A 20,115-nucleotide genomic window follows, 5' to 3' on the forward strand; every position below is an offset into this window, starting at 1 on the left:
TCTCACTCACACACACACACACACACACACACACACACACACACACACACACACACACACACACACACACACACACACACACACACACACACACACACACACACACACGCAATAGGGTACCTACAGTGAACTCACTGTACATTTTCCATGCTGATCTACACCACCCAACTCTCTCTTTCTCCCTTTTTTGCTCTCTTTCGCTCTCTCGCTCCCTGCCTCTCTCTCTCTCTCTCCCTGTGACTATTCAGCTTCCTCTATCTCTCTCTGTTCAACCTTCTTCAGCATTTATACTATGAGTACTTCCCTGTCTCTCTTTCTTTCTACCCCCCCTCTCTCCCTCTGCCTCTTACTAGTTCCTCCCATTTCTTTCTGTCTTGCTCTCTCTCTGCCTCTAACTAGTTCCTCCCATCTCTCACTTCCTTTTCCCCTTCCTCTCTCACTCATGTCACTCCATCACTCCAAAACAAACAGCGCACCCTGTCAGTTCATCGAAGTTACTGCATTACAGACAGATGATGGGTGTAGAATAGAAGACAATAGAATAGCACGCAGTAGATTTCAAGAAGATTTATTAGTTTGGTTTAGATTAGTTTAACTTTCATTAATATTTGTATTTGTGGACAACTTTTGACTCTTCTCTATACAGTGATCTAATTGGTGGACAACTTTTGACTCTGCCAGATAGTGATCTAATTGGTGGTTGATACCAGGCTCTGATAGTGACCGGCTTGGCCAATGACGTCCATCTCTATGTACTCATCTATGGTCAAGCTAACTGGAGCGTTGGTTGCATTGTCTATGTGCTGTGGATCTATGTGGGTGTAGAGTCCAGACAATACATCAGTGCCTATGCTGTCAGGATCTACGTTGGGGTTGTTCTTGTGCTTGAAGATCCGCTGCAGAGAGAGTGTGACACACGAACAGCAGTGCTGAGACACACGCCACGGCTGTTAGAACCAAGAGTCAGCTGGGACTGAGGAAAGAGAGAAGGGAAACTTGTCCACCTGGCGCCACGCAGCCTGGAGCACACACACACACACACACACACACACACACACACACACACACACACACACACACACACACACACACACACACACACACACACACACACACACACACACACACACACACACACACACACACACACACCAGAAACCAGCAAAGTTCGCTGTGCTTGAAGAAAGGCTCCCACCTGGTGTAACCTGCTGTTGAATCTCCAAACATTCCCCCGATACCCAAATGTACTCGATACATTTTGTCAGGAAAAAGGTCCAATTCACACACTTATCGAGTGAAAATCCCTGGTCATCGCTACTGTCTCTGATCTGACTCACTAAACACAGATGCTTTGTTTGTAAATTATGTCTGAGTGTTGGAGTATGCCCCTGGCTATCTGTCAATAAAAAAAATACAAGTTTACTTTTGATACTTAAGTACATTTTAGAAATTCCATTTACTTTTGATACTTAAGTATATTTAAAACCAAATACTTTTAGACTTTTACTCAAGCAGTATTTTACTGGGTGACTTTCACTTTTGCTTGAGTCATTTTCTATTAAGGCATCTTTACTTTTACTACAGTAGGACAGTTGAGTACTTGTTCCACCACTGGGTGTTGTCGTATCCTCTCTCACCCAGATGTTGTGCCTCCTGGTCCGGATCAGGTCCCGGCAGGACACGCGGTAATCGATCTGACAGATGTCCTGGTTGTTGTGGGGTTATATACATCGGAGCTCCTACACCTGTCCCCCCTCTCCCCCCACAGAGCCTCTCTGGCCTGACATGGAACAGTCAATCAAATGGACGGAACAGTTGGTCACTTATCTATTTCTTTATTTTCTATTTGATACTTTTCTACTTCTTTACCTTTAATATTGAGTATTGCATTGTTGAGGAAGAGTTTACCAGTAAGCATTTCACTGTAACTGCTCTCGTTGGTGGTAGAAAGAGTAGACCAAGGCGCAGCGTGGAAAGTGTTCAGGATTTCAATTTTAAAAAACACTCAAACAAAATTGAAAAGTCACCGTTCTGTCAGGCAACAGTAACTAAACAGAAAACAAGATCCCACAGCCTAATGGTGGGAAAAAGGGCTGCCTAAGTATGATCCCCAATCAGAGACAACGATAGACTCTGATTAGGAACCACATTCGCCCAAAAACAAAGACACAGAAAACATAGAATTTCCCACCCGAGTCACACCCTGACCTAACCAAACATAGAGAATAATAAGGATCTCTAAGGTCAGGGTGTGACATGTACTGTTAACAGCTGTTGTATTCTGTGCACGTGACAAATAAACTTTGATTTCATCAATCTATTTGATTGACACTATTAAGACATTACTTAATCAGATTGAATATACTACAAAAACAGTTTTTTTGTGCTAACTGCCAACAAACTGTCCTGTCTACAAATGTGATCAGTATTGTGGTGAAAGTCCTACTCCAAACTTACAAAGTATATACTTTTTACTCCATACATTTTCCCTGACACCCAAAAGTACTCATTACATTTTGAATGCTTAGCAGGACAGGAAAATGGTCCAATTCACACACTTATCAACAGAACATCCCTGGTCATCCCTACTATCTCTGATCTGGCAGACTAAACACAACATGTTTTATTTGTAAATTATGTCTGAGTTTTGGAGTGTGCCCCTGGCTTTCCGTAAATACAAATCTATAAAATGGTGCTGTCTGGTTTGCTTGATATAAGGAATTTGAAATGATTTATACTTTTACCTTTGATACTTAAGTATATTTAAAAACAAATACTTTTAGACTTTTACTCAAGTAGTATTTTACTGGGTGACTTTCAAGGTATCTTTACTTTTACTCATGTATGACAATTTAGTACTTTTTTCAGCACTGGACACACACACACACACACACACACACACACACACACACACACACACACACACACACACACACACACACACATACATACACCACTCCTGTCACAGTACCTGTGGCTACCGAGTCTGCTCTCTCTCTCTCTCTCTCTCTCTGTGTGTGTGTGTGTGTGTGTGTGTGTGTGTGTGTCAGATCAAATCAAATTTTATTTGTCACATGTTTCATAAACAAAAGGTGTAGACTAGCAGTGAAATGCTTACTTACACAGAGTTAAAGATTTAAAAAAAGTTAAATAATTGAAATAGTGACACAGGGAATGAATAACGAATAACAATAATGAGTAAGAAATAACTTATACAGGGAGTACAAGTACTGAGTCAATGTGCAGGGATATGAGGTACATATAGGTTGGGTTAAAGTGACTAGGCAGCAGGATAGATCATAGACAGTAGCGGCAGCAGGTAGCCATTTGAATAGCTGTTGAGCAGTCTGATTTAGCAGTCTTGTTTAGCAGTCTGATTTAGTAGTCTTGTTTAGCAGTCTTGTTTAGCAGTCTTGTTTAGCAGTCTGATTTAGCAGTCTTGTTTAGCAGTCTTGTTTAGCAGTCTTGTTTAGCAGTCTTGTTTAGCAGTCTTGTTTAGCAGTCTGATTTAGCAGTCTTGTTTAGCAGTCTTGTTTAGCAGTCTGATTTAGCAGTCTTGTTTAGCAGTCTTGTTTAGCAGTCTTGTTTAGTAGTCTTGTTTAGCAGTCTGATTTAGCAGTCTTGTTTAGCAGTCTTGATTAGCAGTCTTATTTAGCAGCCTTGTTTAGCAGTCTTGTTTAGCAGTCTTGTTTAGCAGTCTGATTTAGCAGTCTTGTTTAGCAGTCTGATTTAGCAGTCTTGTTTAGCAGTCTTGTTTAGCAGTCTGATTTAGCAGTCTTGTTTAGCAGTCTTGTTTAGCAGTCTTGTTTAGCAGTCTTGTTTAGCAGTCTGATTTAGCAGTCTGATTTAGCAGTCTTGTTTAGCAGTCTTGTTTAGCAGTCTTGTTTAGCAGTTTGATTTAGCAGTCTTGTTTAGCAGTCTTGTTTAGCAGTCTTGTTTAGCAGTCTGATTTAGCAGTCTGATTTAGCAGTCTTGTTTAGCAGTCTGATTTAGCAGTCTTGTTTAGCAGTCTGGTTTAGCAGTCTGGTTTAGCAGTCTGGTTTAGCAGTCTTGTTTAGCAGTCTTGTTTAGCAGTCTTGTTTAGCAGTCTTGTTTAGCAGTCTGATTTAGCAGTCTTGTTTAGCAGTCTTGTTTAGCAGTCTTGTTTAGCAGTCTGATTTAGCAGTCTTGTTTAGCAGTCTTGTTTAGCAGTCTTGTTTAGCAGTCTTGTTTAGCAGTCTGATTTAGCAGTCTGATTTAGCAGTCTTGTTTAGCAGTCTGATTTAGCAGTCTTGTTTAGCAGTCTGGTTTAGCAGTCTTGTTTAGCAGTCTTGTTTAGCAGTCTTGTTTAGCAGTCTTGTTTAGCAGTCTTGTTTAGCAGTCTTGTTTAGCAGTCTGATTTAGCAGTCTTGTTTAGCAGTCTTGTTTAGCAGTCTGATTTAGCAGTCTTGTTTAGCAGTCTGATTTAGCAGTCTTGTTTAGCAGTCTTGTTTAGCAGTCTTGTTTAGCAGTCTGATTTAGCAGTCTTGTTTAGCAGTCTTGTTTAGCAGTCTTGTTTAGCAGTCTTGTTTAGCAGTCTTGTTTAGCAGTCTTGTTTAGCAGTCTTATGGCATGGGGGTTGCTGTTCAGGATCCTGTTTGTTCCAGACTTGGTGCATCGGTACTGCTTGCAGCGCGGTAGCAGAGAGAACAGTCTATGACCTGAGTGGCTGGAGTCTTGGACATATTTAGGGCCTTTCTCTGACACCGCTGTTTCTTACACTGCTGTTCCTCCGCGGGACAACACACACACACTCAGCGACAGGCGTGACGGCAATTACAATCAGACACACACACACACTCAGCGACAGGCATGACGGCAATTACAATCAGACACACACACACACACTCTTCCTCTTTCTCTACATGTGCGGATACACACACACACACACGCGCACACACACACACACACACACACACACACACACACACACACACTCAGCGACAGGCGTGACGGCAATTACAATCAGACACACACACACTCAGCGACAGGCGTGACGGCAATTAGAATCAGACACACACAAACACACTCAGCGACAGGCGTGACGGCAATTACAATCAGACACACACACACACACTCTTCCTCTTTCTCTACATGTGCGGATACACACACACACACTCAGCGACAGGCGTGACGGCAATTAGAATCAGACACACACACACACACACACTCTTCCTCTTTCTCTACATGTGCGGATACACACACACACACACACAAACTGACAAAAACACACTACACACACAAAAACACACACACAAACCGCTCATGGTTACCAATTGTCATCCATCTCACTGTGATGATGTGTGTGTGTGTGTGTGTGTGTGTGTGTGTGTTTGTGTGTCTGATTCTGCGTGCCGTCACGCCTGCCACTGAGTGTGTGTGTGTTGTCTCGCGGAGGAACAGCAGTGTAAGAAACTGGTGTAAGCAGGTGAGAGGACTTATTGTTGACTATGCAAGAAATCCCAGACATTATCCACTAATCCTAACAGCCATCCTATAATCACTTCCTCCTCTTTTAACTTTAGAAGGAGGTAATGGTGGATGGCTTTCTGCTTCTGCTCTCTCCCTCTGCCTCTCTCTCTTTCTGCTTTTACTTTTGCTCTCTCGCTCAACCCCCTCATCTCCCTTTCTCTTTTATCTCTCTCTCACCCTCTCTTTCTCTATCTCTCTCTCTCCCTCTTAACCTCCAATATCTCTCTTAGTTGCTCTCTCCTTTTTGCCCTCGCCCCTTCTCTCTTGCTGTTATTTAATGGTCAGACCCTCTCTCTCTCAGTCTCCCCCTACAGGAGGCTGTAATAATCATGGTGTTCTGTCTCTCTGTCTCCCTCTACAGGAGGCTGTAATAATCAGGGTGTTCTCTCTCTCTGTCTCCCTCTACAGGAGGCTGTAATAATCATGGTGTTCTCTCTCTCTGTCTCCCCCTACAGGAGGCTGTAATAATCATGGTGTTCTCTCTCTCTGTCTCCCTCTACAGGAGGCTGTAATAATCATGGTGTTCTCTCTATCTGTCTCCCTCTACAGGAGGCTGTAATAAGCATGGTGATCTCTCTTAGTCTCCCCCTACAGGGGGCTGTAATAATCATCGTGTTCTCTCAGTCTCCCTCTACAGAAGGCTGTAATAATCGTGGTGTTCTCTCTCTGTCTCCCCCTACAGGAGGCTGTAATAATCATGGTGTTCTCTCTCTTAGTCTCCCTCTACAGGAGGCTGTAATAATCGTGGTGTTCTCTCTCTCAGTCTCCCCCAACAGGGGGCTGTAATAATCGTGGTGTTCTCTCTGTCTCCCTCTACAGGAGGCTGTAATAATCATGGTGTTCTCTCTTACATTTACATTTTTACATTTAAGTCATTTAGCAGACGCTCTTATCCAGAGCGACTTACAAATTGGTGAATTCACCTTCTGACATCCAGTGGAACAGCCACTTTACAATAGTGCATCTAAATCATTTAAGGGGGGGGGGTGAGAAGGATTACTTTATCCTATCCTAGGTATTCCTTGAAGAGGTGGGGTTTCAGGTGTCTCCGGAAGGTGGTGATTGACTCCGCTGTCCTGGCGTCGTGAGGGAGTTTGTTCCACCATTGGGGGGCCAGAGCAGCGAACAGTTTTGACTGGGCTGAGCGGGAACTGTACTTCCTCAGTGGTAGGGAGGCGAGCAGGCCAGAGGTGGATGAACGCAGTGCCCTTGTTTGGGTGTAGGGCCTGATCAGAGCCTGGAGGTACTGCGGTGCCGTTCCCCTCACAGCTCCGTAGGCAAGCACCATGGTCTTGTAGCGGATGCGAGCTTCAACTGGAAGCCAGTGGAGAGAGTGGAGGAGCGGGGTGACGTGAGAGAACTTGGGAAGGTTGAACACCAGACGGGCTGCGGCGTTCTGGATGAGTTGTAGGGGTTTAATGGCACAGGCAGGGAGCCCAGCCAACAGCGAGTTGCAGTAATCCAGACGGGAGATGACAAGTGCCTGGATTAGGACTTGCGCCGCTTCCTGTGTGAGGCAGGGTCGTACTCTGCGGATGTTGTAGAGCATGAACCTACAGGAACGGGCCACCGCCTTGATGTTGGTTGAGAACGACAGGGTGTTGTCCAGGATGACGCCAAGGTTCTTAGCGCTCTGGGAGGAGGACACAATGGAGTTGTCAACCGTGATGGCGAGATCATGGAACGGGCAGTCCTTCCCCGGGAGGAAGAGCAGCTCCGTCTTGCCGAGGTTCAGCTTGAGGTGGTGATCCGTCATCCACACTGATATGTCTGCCAGACATGCAGAGATGCGATTCGCCACCTGGTCATCAGAAGGGGGAAAGGAGAAGATTAATTGTGTGTCGTCTGCATAGCAATGATAGGAGAGACCATGTGAGGTTATGACAGAGCCAAGTGACTTGGTGTATAGCGAGAATAGGAGAGGGCCTAGAACAGAGCCCTGGGGGACACCAGTGGTGAGAGCGCGTGGCGAGGAGACAGATTCTCGCCACGCCACCTGGTAGGAGCGACCTGTCAGGTAGGACACAATCCAAGCGTGGGCCGTGCCTGGAGATGCCCAACTCGGAGAGGGTGGAGAGGAGGATCTGATGGTTCACAGTATCGAAGGCAGCCGATAGGTCTAGAAGGATGAGAGCAGAGGAGAGAGAGTTAGCTTTAGCAGTGCGGAGCGCCTCCGTGATACAGAGAAGAGCAGTCTCAGTTGAATGACTAGTCTTGAAACCTGACTGATTTGGATCAAGAAGGTCATTCTGAGAGAGATAGCGGGGGAGCTGGCCAAGGACGGCACGTTCAAGAGTTTTGGAGAGAAAAGAAAGAAGGGATACTGGTCTGTAGTTGTTGACATCGGAGGGATCGAGTGTAGGTTTTTTCAGAAGGGGTGCAACTCTCGCTCTCTTGAAGACGGAAGGGACGTAGCCAGCGGTCAGGGATGAGTTGATGAGCGAGGTGAGGTAAGGGAGAAGGTCTCCGGAAATGGTCTGGAGAAGAGAGGAGGGGATAGGGTCAAGCGGGCAGGTTGTTGGGCGGCCCGGCCGTCACAAGAAGCGAGATTTCATCTGGAGAGAGAGGGGAGAAAGAGGTCAGAGCACAGGGTAGGGCAGTGTGAGCAGAACCAGCGGTGTCGTTTGACTTAGCAAACGAGGATCGGATGTCGTCGACCTTCTTTTCAAAATGGTTGACGAAGTCATCTGCAGAGAGGGAGGGGGGGGGAGGAGGATTCAGGAGGGAGGAGAAGGTGGCAAAGAGCTTCCTAGGATTAGAGGCAGATGCTTGGAATTTAGAGTGGTAGAAAGTGGCTTTAGCAGCAGAGACAGAGGAGGAGAATGTAGAGAGGAGGGAGTGAAAGGATGCCAGGTCCGCAGGAGGCGAGTTTTCCTCCATTTCCGCTCGGCTGCCCGGAGCACTGTTCTGTGAGCTCGCAATGAGTCGTCGAGCCACGGAGCGGGGAGGGGAGGACCGAGCCGGCCTGGAGGATAGGGGACATAGAGAGTCAAAGGATGCAGAAAGGGAAGAGAGGAGGGTTGAGGAGGCAGAATCAGGAGATAGGTTGGAGAAGGTATGAGCAGAGGGAAGAGATGATAGGATGGAAGAGGAGAGAGTAGCGGGGGAGAGAGAGCGAAGGTTGGGACGGCGCGATACCATCCGAGTAGGGGCAGTGTGGGAAGTGTTGGATGAGAGCGAGAGGGAAAAGGATACAAGGTAGTGGTCGGAGACTTGGAGGGGAGTTGCAATGAGGTTAGTGGAAGAACAGCATCTAGTAAAGATGAGGTCGAGCGTATTGCCTGCCTTGTGAGTAGGGGGAAGGTGAGAGGGTGAGGTCAAAAGAGGAGAGGAGTGGAAAGAAGGAGGCAGAGAGGAATGAGTCAAAGGTAGACGTGGGGAGGTTAAAGTCGCCCAGGACTGTGAGAGGTGAGCCGTCCTCAGGAAAGGAGCTTATCAAGGCATCAAGCTCATTGATGAACTCTCCGAGGGAACCTGGAGGGCGATAAATGATAAGGATGTTAAGCTTGAAAGGGCTGGTAACTGTGACAGCATGGAATTCAAAGGAGGCGATAGACAGATGGGTAAGGGCAGAAAGAGAGAATGACCACTTGGGAGAGATGAGGATCCCGGTGCCACCACCCCGCTGACCAGAAGCTCTCGGGGTGTGCGAGAACACGTGGGCGGACGAAGAGAGAGCAGTAGGAGTAGCAGTGTTATCTGTGGTGATCCATGTTTCCGTCAGTGCCAAGAAGTCGAGGGACTGGAGGGAGGCATAGGCTGAGATGAACTCTGCCTTGTTGGCCGCAGATCGGCAGTTCCAGAGGCTACCGGAGACCTGGAACTCCACGTGGGTCGTGCGCGCTGGGACCACCAGATTAGGGTGGCCGCGGCCACGCGGTGTAGAGCGTTTGTATGGTCTGTGCAGAGAGGAGAGAACAGGGATAGATAGACACATAGTTGACAGGCTACAGAAGAGGCTACGCTAATGCAAAGGAGATTGGAATGACAAGTGGACTACACGTCTCGAATGTTCAGAAAGTTAAGCTTACGTAGCAAGAATCTTATTGACTAAAATGATTGAAATGATACAGTACTGCTGGAGTAGGCTAGCTGGCAGTGGCTGCGTTGTTGACACTACACTAATCAAGTCGTTCCGTCGAGTGTAATAGTTTCTACAGTGCTGCTATTCGGGGGCTAGCTGGCTAGCTAGCAGTGTTGATTACGTTACGTTACCTTAAAAGAACGACAATAGCTGGCTAGCTAACCTAGAAAATCGCTCTAGACTACACAATTCTCCCCCTACAGGAGGCTGTAATGATCATGGTGTTCTCTCTCTGTCTCCCCCTACAGGAGGCTGTAAAAACCGTGGTGTTCTCTTTCTCAGGCTCCCTCTACAGGAGGCTGTAATAATCGTGATGTTCTCCCTCTACAGGAGGCTGTAATAATCGTGATGTTCTCTCTCTCAGTCTCCCCCTACAGGAGGCTGTAATAATCATGGTGTTCTCTCTCTGTCTTCCCCTACAGGAGGCTGTAAAAATCGTGGTGTTCTCTTTCTCAGTCTCCCTCTACAGGAGGCTGTAATAATCGTACAGGAGGCTGTTCTGTTCCTCTCAGTCTCTACAGGAGGCTGTAATAGTGATGCTCTATCTCCCCCAGCAGTTTGTAATGATTTTGTTCTCTCTCTGTCTCCTCCCTCTACAGGAGGCCCGTGATGTTCTCTCTGCTGCTGTAATTTGATGTTATCTCTATCTGTGGTCCCCTGCAGCAGTTTGTAATGATCGCGGTGTTCTCTCTCTGTCTCCCTCTACAGGAGGCTCGTGATGTTCTCTCTGTCTCTACAGGAGGCTGTAATAATCGTGATGTTCTCTCTGTCTGTGGTCCCCCTACAGGAGTTTGTAATGATTGTGATGTTTGGTCTGCAGCAGTTTGTAATGATCGTGGTGTTCTCTCTCTGTCTTCCTCTACAGGAGGCTGTAATAATCGTGATGTTCTGTCTCAGTCTCCCCCTACAGGAGGCTGAAATAATCGTGATGTTGTCTCTGTCTCCCTCTACAGGAGGCTGTAATAATCGTGATGTTTTCTCTGTCTCCCTCTACAGGAGGCTGTAATAATCGTGATGTTCTCTCTCTCAGTCTCACTCTACAGGAGGCTGAATCGTGATGTTCTCTCTGTCTGTGGCATCAGGAGGCTGTAAGATCGTGATGTTCTCTTTGTCTCCCCCTACAGGAGGCTGTAATATCGTGATGTTCTCTCTGTCTGTGGTATACAGGAGTTTGTGATGATCGTGGTGTTTGGTCTGGAATACGTTGTCTGTTCTGCTGTCCTACAGAGGACAAGTGCATCATAATGTTTATCAAGTGTGTGTCTGTTCACCTACAAGTTAATGTTTATCAGGTTTTCAGGTTTTTCTTTACTCATGTTCACACTGGGTGGATTGGTTGATTGCATTTATTTGTTAATAAAAAGTAGCAGGCTGCTCCAGCCAGAGACAACATTACATACATTGTTTCCAGTGAGCAATAGCTAATGGATAGCCTTACCGAGGCTGAGCGTGTGTACTGAATATGCATGTGTGTGTACTGAATATGCATGTGTGTGTACTGAATGTGTATGTGCGTGTACATATCCATGCAGTGTAGCTTCAATACCCCCCCTCTCTTTCTTCTTTCTTCCCCTTCTACTCTTTCTTCCCCTTCTTCTCTTTCTTCCCCTTCTTCTCTTTCTTCCCCCTCTTCTCTTTCTTCCCCTTCTTCTCTTTCTTCCCCCTCTTCTCTTTCTTCCCCCTCTACTTTTTCTTCCCCCTCTTCTCTTTCTTCCCCTTCTACTCTTTCTTCCCCCTCTACTCTTTCTTCCCCTTCTTCTCTTTCTTCCCCTTCTTCTCTTTCTTCCCCCTCTACTCTTTCTTCCCCCTCTTCTCTTTCTTCCACTTCTACTCTTTCTTCCCCCTCTACTCTTTCTTCCCCTTCTTCTCTTTCTTCCCCTTCTTCTCTGTCTTCCCCCTCTACTATTTCGTCCCCCTCTACTCTTTCTTCCCCCTCTTCTCTTTCTTCACCTTCTTCTCTTTCTTCCCCTTCTACTCTTTCTTCCCCTTCTTATCTTTTTTCCCCTTCTTCTCTTTCTTCCCCTTCTACTCTTTCTTCTCCTTCTTATCTTTTTTCCCCTTCTCTTTCTTCCCATTCTTCTCTTTCTTCCCCTTCTTCTCTTTCTTCCCCTTCTTCTCTTTCTTCCCCCTCTTCTCTTTCTTCCCCCTCTACTCTTTCTTCCCCTTCTTCCCTTTCTTCCCCCTCTACTCTTTCTTCCCCTTCTTCTCTTTCTTCATCCTCTTCTCTTTCTTCCCCCTCTACTATTTCTTCCCCCTCTACTCTTTCTTCCCCTTCTTCTCTTTCTTCCCCTTCTTCTCTTTCTTCCCCTTCTTCTCTTTCTTCCCCTTCTTCTCTTTTTCCCCCTTCTTCTCTTTCTTCCCCCTCTTCTCTTTCTTCCCCTCTACTCTTTCTTCCCCTCTACTCTTTCTTCCCCTTCTTCTCTTTCTTCCCCTTCTACTCTTTCTTCCCCCCCCTCTTCTCTTTCTTCCCCTTCTACTCTTTCTTCCCCTTCTGATCTTTCTTCCCCTTCTTCTCTTTCTTCCCCCTCTTCTCTTTTTCGCCTTCTTCTCTTTCTTCCCCTTTGTCACGCCTTGGTCATTGTATTTTGTGTTTTCGTTATATATTTGTTCAGGCCAGGGTGTGACATGGGTTTATTGTGTTGTCGTATTGGTTTTTTGTAGGCATTGGGATTGTGGTTGATTAGGGGTGTGTCTAGTTTAGGCTTGGCTGCCTGAGGCGGATCTCAATCAGAGTCAGGTGATTCTTGTTGTCTCTGATGGGGAACCGTATTTAGGTAGCCTGGGTTTCACTTTGTATTTCGTGGGTGATTGTTCCTGTCTCTGTGTAGTGTTCACCAGATAGGCTGTAATTAGTTTTCACGTTCCGTTTGTTGTTTTGTATTTATTTAAGTTATTTCATGTATCGCTATCTTCTTCATTAAAGACATGAGTAACCACCATGCTGCATTTCGGTCCGACTCTCTTTCAACAAACGAAGAACGCCGTTACAGAATCACCCACCACACATGGACCGAGTGGCGTGGTAACAGGCAGCGACAGCAGGAGCAGCGAATGGAGGACGTTATGGACAGCAGAAGTATGGAGTATACGACGTGGGAGGAAATAGACAGGTGGGCGGTCGACCCAGAGAGAGTGCCGGAGCCCGCCTGGGATTCGCTGGAGCAGTGCGAAGAGGGCTATAGGAGAATGGAGTTGGAGAGGCAATCACGACGGCGCAGAGGAAAGCCCGTGAGTCAGCCCCAAAAATTTATTGGGGGGCTCAGAGGGAGAGTGGCTGAGTCAGGAGACAGACCTGAGCCAACTCTCCTTGTTAATCGTGAGGAGCAGCGATCAAAGGACTTCTGGACTTGGGAGGAGATATTAGACGGAAAAGGACCCTGGGCTCAGCCTGGAGAATATCGCCGTCCCAAGGAAGAGCTGGAGGCGGAAAAAAGCGGAGAGGCGCTGGTATGAGGAGGCAGCACGGTGGCGCGGATGGAAGCCTGAGAGTCAGCCCCAAAAATGTATTGGGGGGGGGCTTACAGGGAGTATGGCTATGCCAGGTAGGAGACCTGCGCAAACTCCCTGTGCTTACCGGGGGGCTAGAGAGACTGGGCAGGCACCGTGTTATGCTATCGAGCGCACGGTGTTTCCAGTGCGGGTGCATATCCCGGTGCGGTTCATACCAGCCCTTCGTATTGGCCGGGCTAGAGTGGGCATCGAGCCAGGTAAGGTTGGGCAGGCTCGGTGCTCAAGAGCTCCAGTGCGCCTGCACGGTCCGGTCTATCCAGAGCCACATCCACACACCAGTCCTCCGGTAGCAGCTCCCCGCACCAGGCTTCCTGTGCGTGTCCTCGATCCAGTACCACGCACCAGGCCTTCAGTGCGCCTCGCCAGTTCAGCGCAGCCAGCGCTTTCCCCCTCTCCTGCGCTGTCGGAGTCTCCCGCCTGTTCAGCGCTTCTAGAGCCTTCCTCCTCTACAGCGCTGCTGGAGTCTCCTGTCTGTTCAGCGCTATCAGAGCCTTTCTTCTCTCCTGCGCTACCGGAGTCTCCCGCCTGTTCAGCGCTTCTAGAGCCTTCCTCCTCTACAGCGCTGCCGGAGCCTCCTGCATGTTCGGAGCAGCCGGAGCTGCCAGTCTGCATGGAGCAGCCAGAGCTGCCAGTCTGCATGCAGCAGCCAGAGCTGCCAGTCTGCATGGAGCTGCCAGTCTGCATGGAGCTGCCAGTCTTCAAGGAGCTGCCAGTCTGCAAGGAGCTGCCAGTCTGCAAGGAGCTGCCAGAGCTGTTAGTCTGCATGGAGCAGCCAGAGCTGTCAGTCTGCAAGAAGCTGCCAGTCTGCATGGAGCTGCCAGTCTGCATGGAGCTGCCAGTCTGCAAGGAGCTGCCAGTCTGCAAGGAGCTGCCAGTCTGCAAGGAGCTGCCAGTCTGCAAGGAGCTGCCAGAGCTGTTAGTCTGCATGGAGCAGCCAGAGCTGTCAGTCTGCAAGAAGCCGCTAGAGCTGTCAATCTGCATGGAGCAGCCAGAGCCGCCAGTCAGCATGGAGCAGCCAGAGCCGTCAGTCAGCATGAAGCAGCCAGAGCCGTCAGTCTGCCAGGATCCGCCAGTCAGCCAGACTCTTCCAGATCTGCCAGTCAACCAGACTCTTCCAGATCTGCCAGTCAGCCAGACTCTTCCAGATCTGCTAGTCGACCAGACTCTTCCAGATCTGCTAGTCGACCAGACTCTTCCAGATCCGCTAGTCGACCAGACTCTTCCAGATCCGCTAGTCGACCAGACTCTTCCAGATCCGCGAGTCGACCAGACTCTTCCAGATCCGCGAGTCGACCAGACTCTTCCAGATCCGCTAGTCAACCAGACTCTTCCAGATCCGCGAGTCAACCAGACTCTTCCAGATCCGCCAGTCAGCCAGGATCTGCCAGAACTGCCAGCCAGCCAGGATCTGCCGGATTCAACTGCCTGGCTGGGCTTTCTCTCAGTGCTGGGCTTCCTTTCAGTGCTGGGCTTCCTCTCAGTGCTGGGCTTCCTCTGTTCCAAGCTGCCCCTCTGTCCCGAGCTGCCCCTCTGTCCCGAGCTGCCCCTCTGTCTTGAGCTGCCCTTCTGTCCCGAGCTGCCCCTCTGTCTCGAGCTGCCCCTCAGTCCAGTGGGGTTCTGGGTGAGGACTACTAGGCCATGGTCGGCGGCGAGGATGGATTATCCTAGGACGCGTAGGGGAGGAACTATGACATTAATGGAGTGGGTCCACGTCCCGAGCCGGAACCGCCACCATGGACGGACGCCCACCCGGACCCTCCCTATGGTTTTGAGGTGCGGACTCCCGGACGCACCTCAAAACCATAGGGAGGGTCCGGGTGGGCGTCCAAGACAGAGGGGCAGCTTGGAACAGAGGAAGCCCAGCACTGAGAGGAAGCCCAGCACTGAAAGGAAGCCCAGCACTGAGAGAAAGCCCAGCCAGGCAGTTGAATCCGGCAGATCCTGGCTGGCTGGCAGTTCTGGCAGATCCTGGCTGACTGGCGGATCTGGAAGAGTCTGGTTGACTCGCGGATCTGGAAGAGTCTGGTTGACTAGCGGGGGGGGGTTCTGTCACGCCTTGGTCATTGTATTTTGTGTTTTCGTTATATATTTGTTCAGGCCAGGGTGTGACATGGGTTTATTGTGTTGTCGTATTGGGGTTTTTGTAGGCATTGGGATTGTGGTTGATTAGGAGTGTGTCTAGTTTAGGCTTGGCTGCCTGAGGCGGTTCTCAATCAGAGTCAGGTGATTCTTGTTGTCTCTGATGGGGAACCGTATTTAGGTAGCCTGGGTTTCACTTTGTATTTCGTGGGTGATTGTTCCTGTCTCTGTGTAGTGTTCACCAGATAGGCTGTAATTAGTTTTCACGTTCCGTTTGTTGTTTTGTATTTATTTAAGTTATTTCATGTATCGCTATCTTCTTCATTAAAGACATGAGTAACCACCACGCTGCATTTCGGTCCGACTCTCTTTCAACAAACGAAGAACGCCATTACACCCTTCTACTCTTTCTTCCCCTTCTTCTCTTTCTTCCCCTTCTACTCTTTCTTCCCCCTTTTCTCTTTCTTCCCCTTCTTCTCTTTCTTCCCCTTCTACTCTTTCTTCCCCTTCTTCACTTTCTTCCCCTTCTACTCTTTCTTCCCCTTCTTCTCTTTCTTCCCCCTCAACTCTTTCTTCCCCCTCTTCTCTTTCTTCCCCCTCTTCTCTTTCTTCACCCTCTTCTCTTTCTTCACCCTCTTCTCTTTCTTCCCCTTCTACTCTTTCTTCCCCCTCTTCTCTTTCTTCCCCTTCTACTCTTTCTTCCCCCTCTTCTCTTTCTTCCCCCTCTTCTCTTTCTTCCCCTTCTACTCTTTCTTCCCCTCTTCTCTTTCTCTTCTCTTTCCTTTCTTTCCTTCCCCTTCTACTCTTTCTTCCCCCTCTTCTCCTTCTTCCCCCTCTTCTCTTTCTTCCCCCTCTTCTCTTTCTTCCCCCTCTACTCTTTCTTCCCCCTCTACTCTTTCTTCCCCTTCTTCTCTTTCTTCCCCTTCTTCTCTTTCTTCCCCTTCTCTTTCTTCCCCTTCTCTTTCTTCCCCTTCTCTTTCTTCCCCCTCTTCTCTTTCTTCCCCTTCTTCTCTTTCTTCCCCCTCTTCTCTTTCTTCCCCCTCTTCTCTTTCTTCCCCTTCTTCTCTTTCTTCCCCCTCTTCTCTTTCTTCCCCCTCTTCTCTTTCTTCCCCTTCTTATCTTTTTTCCCCTTCTTCCCTCCATAGACTTCATAGTGTTTGTGGTGTCCTTGGCGGTGATCGCAGCGGGCACCCAGGGGAACGTCTTTGCCACCTCTGCCCTGCGCAGCATGCGGTTCCTCCAGATCCTCCGGATGGTACGCATGGACAGACGAGGAGGCACCTGGAAACTACTGGGCTCTGTGGTCTACGCCCACAGCAAGGTGGACACACACACAGACACACAGACACACGATGGTGATGATGATGATGATTATGATGGAAACAACCAGGGTTAGTTATATGCAGTCAAAGCTAAATGAGGGTGTGAATAAGAGACTGTACGACCACCAGGACACACACACACACACACACACACACACACACACACACACACACACACACACACACACACACCTGGTTCAGTTTAGTGGAAAACAGCTGAGCTCAGCGATGTGTTGTCCCGTAGATAGGGTGACTGACCTCAGAAACCATTTCCCACTTGGACTGCTCTAGTTTGTCAATTAGAATGACCACTCTGCAATTTTGCTGTTGCTGTTTCAAACACATGCACGGATACACAAAAAACGAACACACACACTGTCCAGCCATGATGAGGCTGGTGATGATAGTCATGCTGATGGATTGGGATGTGTCAGCAAGGCAACAGACCTCAACAATACTGAGTTGGCTATGCATAACTAAAACCAACCCAGAGGGCAGATATGAAGATGATGATGGTCCTGCTCTCTAATGTCTGGCATTTATCGATTCATCTTAATTAATGTTAATGATGGTTTTGAAGATAATGATAATGACTCTCTCTTTCTCTCTCTCTCTCTTCCACTCTCTCTTTCTTTCTCTCTGTATCTCTCTTGGTTTCTCTCTCTCTCTGTTTCTCTCTCTCTGTTTCTCTCTCTCTCACGCTTTCTTTCTTTCTCCCTACTCTTTCTCTCTCTCTTTCCCCACCTCTTACTCTTTTTCTCTTGCTCCCCCTTTCTCTCTCTCTCTCTCTCTCTCTCTCTCTCTCTCTCTCCCTCTTTCTTTCTCTCTCCCTACCTCTCTCTTTCTCCCCACTCTCTCTCCCCCTTCCCTCGCTGTCTCTCAGGAGCTGATTACAGCGTGGTACATTGGTTTCCTGGTCCTGATCTTTGCCTCCTTCCTGGTCTACCTGGCAGAGAAAGACGTCAACACAGAGTTCAACACCTATGCAGACTCCCTCTGGTGGGGAACGGTCAGTACCGCTTAGACCACACAGACCCATTGACTTGGGTACAAATGTCCCTCTCTACAATTTAACACTCACCAATAAATAACAAGGCATCTCTTTTACCCTGCATTCATTATAAATCAATACCCTGTGTGTGTGTGTGTGTGTGTGTGTGTGTGTGTGTGTGTGTGTGTGTGTGTGTGTGTGTGTGTGTGTGTGTGTGTGTGTGTGTGTGTGTGTGTGTGTGTGTGTGTGTGTGTGTGTGTGTGTTTCTACACCCAGATCACTCTCACCACCATCGGCTACGGTGACAAGACACCCCGCACCTGGTTGGGGAGACTTTTGGCTGCCGGCTTCGCTCTCCTGGGCGTGTCCTTCTTCGCCCTTCCTGCCGTGAGTCCTTCTCATTGGTCCACATCACTGTCAGTTCCCTTTCCGGCCAATCAGGGTTGGTCTCATGCCTCTGGCCCTCCCTCTGACCTCTGACCTCTCTCTCAGGGTATCCTGGGGTCAGGCTTTGCCCTGAAGGTGCAGGAGCAGCACAGACAGAAGCACTTTGAGAAGAGGAGGACTCCTGCTGCCAGCCTTATACAGGTGACCACAGATAGCCTCCAATCAATCTGACAAAGGTGCTAACAACTGAACCCAGCAACAAATTCAGGATGTTTTGCTGTAAGATTGGATTATTTTATTTTGTGGCTAAATGTGTGTGTGTGTTTCTATTTATGTGTGTGTGACTGTGTGTGTTTGTGTCTGTGTGTGTGTGTGTGTGTGTGTGTGTGTGTGTGTGTACCTGTGTGTGTCTGTGTGTGTGTGTGTGTGTGCGTGCGTGTGTGTGTTTGTGTGCGTGTGTGTGTTTGTGTGTGTGTGTGCCTGTGTGTGTGTGTTTGTGTGTGCCTGCATGTGTGTGTTTGTGTGTGCCTGCGTGTGTGTGTGTGTGTGTGTGTGTGCCTGTGTGTGTGTGTTTGTGTGTGCCTGCATGTGTGTGTTTGTGTGTGCCTGCGTGTGTGTGTGCGTGTGTGTGTGTGTTCCAGGCTGCGTGGCGTCTGTACTCTACTGATGCTCAGCACTCCTACCTGACAGCCACATGGTACTTCTATGACAGCATGCTTCCATCCTTCAGGTAGGTAACAATCCAACAATGCTGCTGTTATGTGTTGCTACTGATTGACCATTGGATTTAACCATCCCCACTGTATCCATTTGTCTATCATTGGTGTCATTAAAAGGATGAAATATTTGTTCAGGTAGATGTGACTTAGAATAGCAAGCGTACCTTTCCTAAAAGGGTTTGAATGCCAACTGACACGGCTAACCAGTTGAACATAGAGAGAGCATTGTAGGGAGATTATGAGAGGCTGTACAGATGAATTATAGGAACTAGGAGAAAAACACATTTAACCTTATTCATAGACATGGTAGACATGAAACACACACATGCACATGTACACCACAAGAAGTTGTTGGCACCTTAATTGAGGAGGACGGGCTCGTGGTAATGGCTGGAGCGGAATAAGTGGAATGGTATCAAATACATAAAACATATGGTTTGATGCCATTCCATTTACTCTGTTCCAGCCATTGTTATGAGCCGTCTTCCTGTCAGTAGCCTCCACTGATGCACACATGCACAAAGATGGGCACTATCCCAGCTATTGAGCTGGTTCTGCCAGTAGTGGCATGGACATTCTATCCTCCTGATCTAAAATGGTGGGCTGCACTTTCATACATTTTTGTAAGTTACTACACGTTTCTCCAAGCCTCCAAAATGTGAATACCACCGTTGTTTGTTTCTTAAGATTATGTTTCTCCTATTTTAAGTATTTACATATTCATTTCACAAATTTTGTTTGGTTAAAAAGAGGGGCTTTCATGACTTGTCTTTTTTGCTTCTTAGCTCTGTGTCCAGTAACAAGCAAAAGTGTGTTGATGGCGCATTCATATTTCTGACTTGATTTTGATGAATTACATAGGAGTGATCCCCCTCTCTTTAATGTTTTGACTCTTAATTTGACCCTTTTTATGAGTTGTTGTTTTGTCCTTTCTTTCTTTCATTTGTTTTCTTATTTGGGCACGTGGGGTCAGAGAACTGACGCTACTGTTCAGTCACCTTCAGCGACGGCGTAGCGCCAAGAAGGTCCTTCACAACTCCCACCACACCCTGCTGTCTGGGCTACGGCCCTACAGCTCCCCCTACCTGTCGGGGGACAGGTACGCACCACGCAACACACACAGATACATCAACACACTGATACACGACACACCAATATATAGATACACCCCATACACACACAAACAAACCGTCACCTTCAGTCACAGTCACACACAATTGAACAACATTGTGGTATTCTGTTCAGTACATTGTGGTATTCTGTTCAGTACATTGTGGTATTCTGTTCAGTACATTAGGCCCTGTTATTTTGATCATCATTTGTGTCATTAATCATCTAATAAATAATCCACTGGATAAAATGACTGTGGTTCACCAGAGGATACCGCAGGTTTTTACTCCTTATATCATCAAACTGCTTTATGCTACAAGGAGCATGCTGGCTGTTCTCTGGTCTGTGGTTCCTGTGTGGATGTGCTGTTGTGTATCTAACCACCTGTCACTGATCTCAGACCTGTTTGTAATTAACAGCACC

General features: G+C 47.9%; 1 protein-coding gene across 1 annotated transcript in view; it reads left to right on the forward strand.

The window, feature by feature from the left end:
* Window positions 1–20,115, forward strand: part of LOC135553278 (potassium voltage-gated channel subfamily KQT member 4-like) — a 137,744-nt gene that overhangs the window by 87,550 nt on the left and 30,079 nt on the right. Inside the window, exons 3-9 of the mRNA XM_064985448.1 lie at window positions 10,742–10,808; window positions 16,309–16,484; window positions 17,369–17,494; window positions 17,753–17,863; window positions 17,969–18,064; window positions 18,505–18,593; window positions 19,556–19,681. Coding sequence (XP_064841520.1) covers window positions 10,742–10,808; window positions 16,309–16,484; window positions 17,369–17,494; window positions 17,753–17,863; window positions 17,969–18,064; window positions 18,505–18,593; window positions 19,556–19,681 — 791 coding nt within the window. The remainder of the gene's footprint in view (window positions 1–10,741; window positions 10,809–16,308; window positions 16,485–17,368; window positions 17,495–17,752; window positions 17,864–17,968; window positions 18,065–18,504; window positions 18,594–19,555; window positions 19,682–20,115) is intronic.

The sequence above is a fragment of the Oncorhynchus masou genome, chromosome 13, assembly GCF_036934945.1.
Source record: "Oncorhynchus masou masou isolate Uvic2021 chromosome 13, UVic_Omas_1.1, whole genome shotgun sequence".
In the NCBI taxonomy this organism is placed as follows: Eukaryota; Metazoa; Chordata; class Actinopteri; order Salmoniformes; family Salmonidae; genus Oncorhynchus; species Oncorhynchus masou.